At 43.8% G+C, this 4,286-nt stretch overlaps 1 protein-coding gene across 1 annotated transcript; it reads right to left on the minus strand.

Moving 5' to 3' along the window:
* Positions 1–3,277: 3,277 nt before the first annotated feature.
* On the minus strand, positions 3,278–4,036 carry LOC122141468 (glutamine-rich protein 2-like). The gene is made up of 3 exons (XM_042748958.1): positions 3,938–4,036; positions 3,381–3,872; positions 3,278–3,286 (listed from the first exon to the last, which is right to left on the minus strand). Exons 1-3 carry the CDS (start codon positions 4,034–4,036, stop codon positions 3,278–3,280), a joined length of 600 nt encoding a protein of 199 aa, XP_042604892.1.
* Positions 4,037–4,286: the final 250 nt, after the last annotated feature.

The following is a 4,286-nucleotide window of genomic DNA, read 5'->3' on the forward strand; positions in this document are numbered from 1 at the left end:
AGTGATTCATTACATAAACCTAAAAAACACTTCATTCACAGGGAATAAAATCTACTATTCCAAAAGATTATGACTTCTATCATCCTTTGCCTTGACAAGACCGACTTAAATATTAAGGCATGCAAAACCAAAAAAGCATTACGGTAACAACTTACAACACGTGACAGCACCTGACTCAATTAAATTCCACTCAAGTTTAGAGTGAAGGCTGCACATTTCCTATTACAAACCTCAACATTTCATTTCATATCATTTTGCAGGGTAGTGAATGTTCAGCTCACCAGTTTCTTTGGGTGTGCATCTGATTGGTTTTGAGATAGATAAGCTGCTGCTAATGTCAATCATTTTTTGTCAGATGATGAAACAAATGCTTTGCGTCCCGTCAATTTCTGAGCTTGTATTTGGGTATGCTATGCAATGCGACAACATATAGGATATTGCTAGGCAAATGTGTCAAAAAAGTGTCAACATATTCCTGTATTTCATTTTCTCTAAAACATGATGAAAGGACACAGTTCCTGCATGTGTGCTATAAGAAGAGACTCAACACACACAACTCACGAGCCCCGCCTGCTCCCAAACGTTGCCCACGCATTGACACAGTGTGTATCAAATACTGACATCAACCCAACTTGCATGAAGATGAACCATTAGATTAGAGTATTAATAATAAAAGAGCAGCTGTAGCGTATCAGACCCGAACCAGACAAATTAAGATTCGATCGGGAGCATGGTTTGAAACATGAGGAGCCGAATTCCACAGAAAGGCAACAGGATGGTTGTAAATCAACTCCTAGCACCACAGTCTGAAGCAAGATAACAAACCAACTCTTTCAGAGAACAGCTTTCAACATTAACACCATTAGAACACTTATTGACAATTTCAATTCAGAGAAGAGAGTCAAATTTGGAGCAAGTAATCCAGATTGATGGTCAAAGAGATGCACAGCCTGGCCATCACATGTAAACCCATGAGAGTAAGCAAGATCATTGGATTGACTCCCCCCCCCCACCTAGCAGAACCAGACTGAAATTCCTAAGGGGACCTTTTAATCTTTTTCTTTTCATAGGAATCATGTCCAAAATTATACCCTGCAAGAGCGGGAAAATTCGGACCACGTGATTGATAAGATAACATATGATTTATGAATGAGTAGGATAAACACCCCGAGCAAAGACAATATCTAATTGGTCAAGACAACATTTGAGGTGTGGCCAAAAGGCCAGTTTAAATACTCAGGACACCATCAAATTTTGCTTTTTGCTTTGGCTTGTAGTTTTAGCTTTTAGCCATGCTTTTTGTCATTACGTTTAGCATTCTTTGAGCACTGTTCCAGCGTGCTTCGGCCTGCACGCCTGCTGCTGCTTAGCCACGATGAGAAGAAACACCACCTAGTCTCGTCAAACTTTACTTCTGTTCTTTTACTTTAGTTTCTTTTCTTTTCCGTTTGAGAGTTTCGTGTTTCGGAGTTGAGTTTTGTAACGCCGTGTCTCCGAGTCTGATCTCGCGTGCCCGTCTGAAACTTCAACCAGCCCACAACTCTGCATCATCAGCCAACGCCCAACCACGGGCTTCCCAAGACGTCACTTCAACGACTACTGAACTTCCAGCAAATCAACAAAGGGAACCACGTTACACAGGCAATGCAAGTAACTTTACCTCCAGACTCTCATCTGTACTGGTGTATCTAATATAATTTTAACCTCATTGAAGAACTCAATGCGAGGGTCAATTAAGTGACTGATGGTTGTTCATGTCTATGCAATTTCACGTATTGCTGTAAACTTGGGATTCCACATTTTCATTCTCTTAAACTCATTCTTCCCTAACTTTCTATCCTCCTGCAACTTGTGTGAATGTGTGAGTGTGTGTGTGCTTATGTGTTAGATTAGTTTATATGTCTTAGATTTATCTAATAAAGCCTTATTCATATTAAAAAGAGAAGTATCTTGTGTTTTGTGCTTACAAGTTAGTCTTAAACTGCCGATCTTGTTACTGTGCTAATTAATAGTGTTTTCACTATACTTTGGATATTAATATCCAGCGCAGATTTGATGTTATAAGGCTCGTTCAGTGAATCGCTGGCTGTTTCAGTGATCAGCCGTGAAACAGTGATTCTGTTCAAATTCCCTTTAAAATCTTAAATGATTCCCTTTGAGCTAAATTAACCTGTTTCCCTTACACAGCTTTATAGGCCTTGGCCTCTACGAAGAATCAATGTTCTTATTTCTTTTGATAGGCTACCCAATTCGATTATTTGTTGGGAAAATTTTAACTGTGTTGGATCTGTATTTGGGCTCGGCTGATTATCTTCACGGATGATAATTAGGGCCGATATTTGGCATCTCTAAGTTAATCGGTATAGATATGGTCCGCTAAATTGTATACGCTCCAAAAGCCTTGCTCCCGCCCCCGCCACGTGCACTATTGGGGAAAACAATGCGAAATCAATCCTGCATTCGGAAAAATGGCTATTATAATACGCGAGTCAATGGGCAAATCATCATTGTTTTCACCAATATGGTGCACGTGGCAGGGGCGGGAGCAAGGCTGTTGGGGCGTATAATTTTGCCGACTGTAGCTATAATAACTTTTCTATTTAGCTAAGGACTGTTTTTCTGATTTGCAATTAAGATTAGTCAATACAGCAGTGAACTGATGTTCAAGTATACTTACGTCTCTTCTGTATTGGGACTACATTTAGGTGAAAAATGTTGTAGCAGTCATGGTTGATTTGTTATACATTTGAAGCAACCTGGCATGGGACTTGAACTCTGCAAAGTTTAGTGATTCATTATGCATGGGAAGGATTTTGTCAGAAGAAAGAAAAAGAAAACACAGGAAAACAATAGGATCTGGCCCCCAAAAACTTACCACTGAATTCAGGGTCTGAGAGCTTCTCATTCATGGCGATAACGTCCTCAACGTTGGCCAGGGGGAAAACAGCGCCATTCGGTATTGCCATGACTGGCATGGAATCTTTTTTGAGCAGTGTGTTTAGCATCTGCCCATGCAGCTTCAGTATGTCCTTCACTTCTTCTAGCAATGTCACTAGTGTGATGAACATTGCTCTATCAATGGGGCTAAACTTTGGCCACGCAGTAACTGGGCTGCTTTGTGGCCAGGAGACGGGGTGGGGCTGCCGTCAAGTAGGCTCATGCTGAGGCCACTTGTGGGGGACCCACAGGGGTTTCTCAGGGTCAGACTCTGTCTTGCTGGGCTGACCCTGGTTACCTATACAATTTGGAAGCAGAAACTTTGACTTTAAGGAACATTTCAATACCTCTAAACGAAAACAAAAAAACTAATAGAAATACTGAAATGGCAGATCTACAAGCTCATAATGCATTGTAACATAAGGCGTTGTGAACTCGCTCACCCTCCCAGAAACGTTGGGGCTGCTCCCCCAGCTGGATCCGCTCCCCCTGCGGGATCCGCTCCGCCTCCTGGAACCATGGGTGCTGCTCCGCCTCCCGGTGACGTGGGCGCTGCTTCCCCTGCGGGATCCGTGGGACCTGCTCCTCTGGGACCTGCTCCGCCACCCAGAAACGGGAGGGCTGCGGCTTCTCCTCTGGGACACACGAGGGCTGCGGCTTCCCCTCTGGGACACACGAGGGCTGCCAACTCCCCTCTGGGACACACGAGGGCTGCCGAGTCCCCTCTGGGACACACAAGGGCTGCTTAGTCCCCTCTGGGACACATGAGGGCTGCTGACTCCTCTCTGGGACACACGAGGGCTGCGGCTTCCCCTCTGGGACACACGAGGGCTGCGGCTTCCCCTCTGGGACACACGAGGGCTGCGGCTTCCCCTCTGGGACACACAAGGGCTGCGGCTTCTCCTCTGGGACACACGAGGGCTATGGCTGGTCCTCTGCACAATTTGAAAGCAGAAGTACAGCATTAACACCATTTAAATATCCTAAGAGGAAGACATACCGGTAACACTGCACTGTGAGTGGTTAATGGTGATTTGCAGGGTTTGCGGCTAGATTGGCTTAATTGGATTGATGCTGACTTCTGTGCTGCAGGGAACATTGTTCCGTCTAGGATACTTAGACTAGCCTACTTTTTTACATGTCACCAAAGGGTGTTGCAGCGCTTTAGAAGTTAAGGAGCTTTATGATTCTGCAGAAATATAGGCTACATTGTCAAAATACAAATTGCAGCAATTTAGCCATCGTGTAGGTTGCTTGTAATTACATCATACAAGTCTGCAGATTCACATTTTAATAACTATCGGCTTTCATTGGAAGATTAGGCTACTGAAATTGAGTTTGCCTTTTAC

The sequence above is a fragment of the Cyprinus carpio genome, chromosome B22 (genome assembly GCF_018340385.1).
Source record: "Cyprinus carpio isolate SPL01 chromosome B22, ASM1834038v1, whole genome shotgun sequence".
Lineage (NCBI taxonomy): Eukaryota > Metazoa > Chordata > Actinopteri > Cypriniformes > Cyprinidae > Cyprinus > Cyprinus carpio.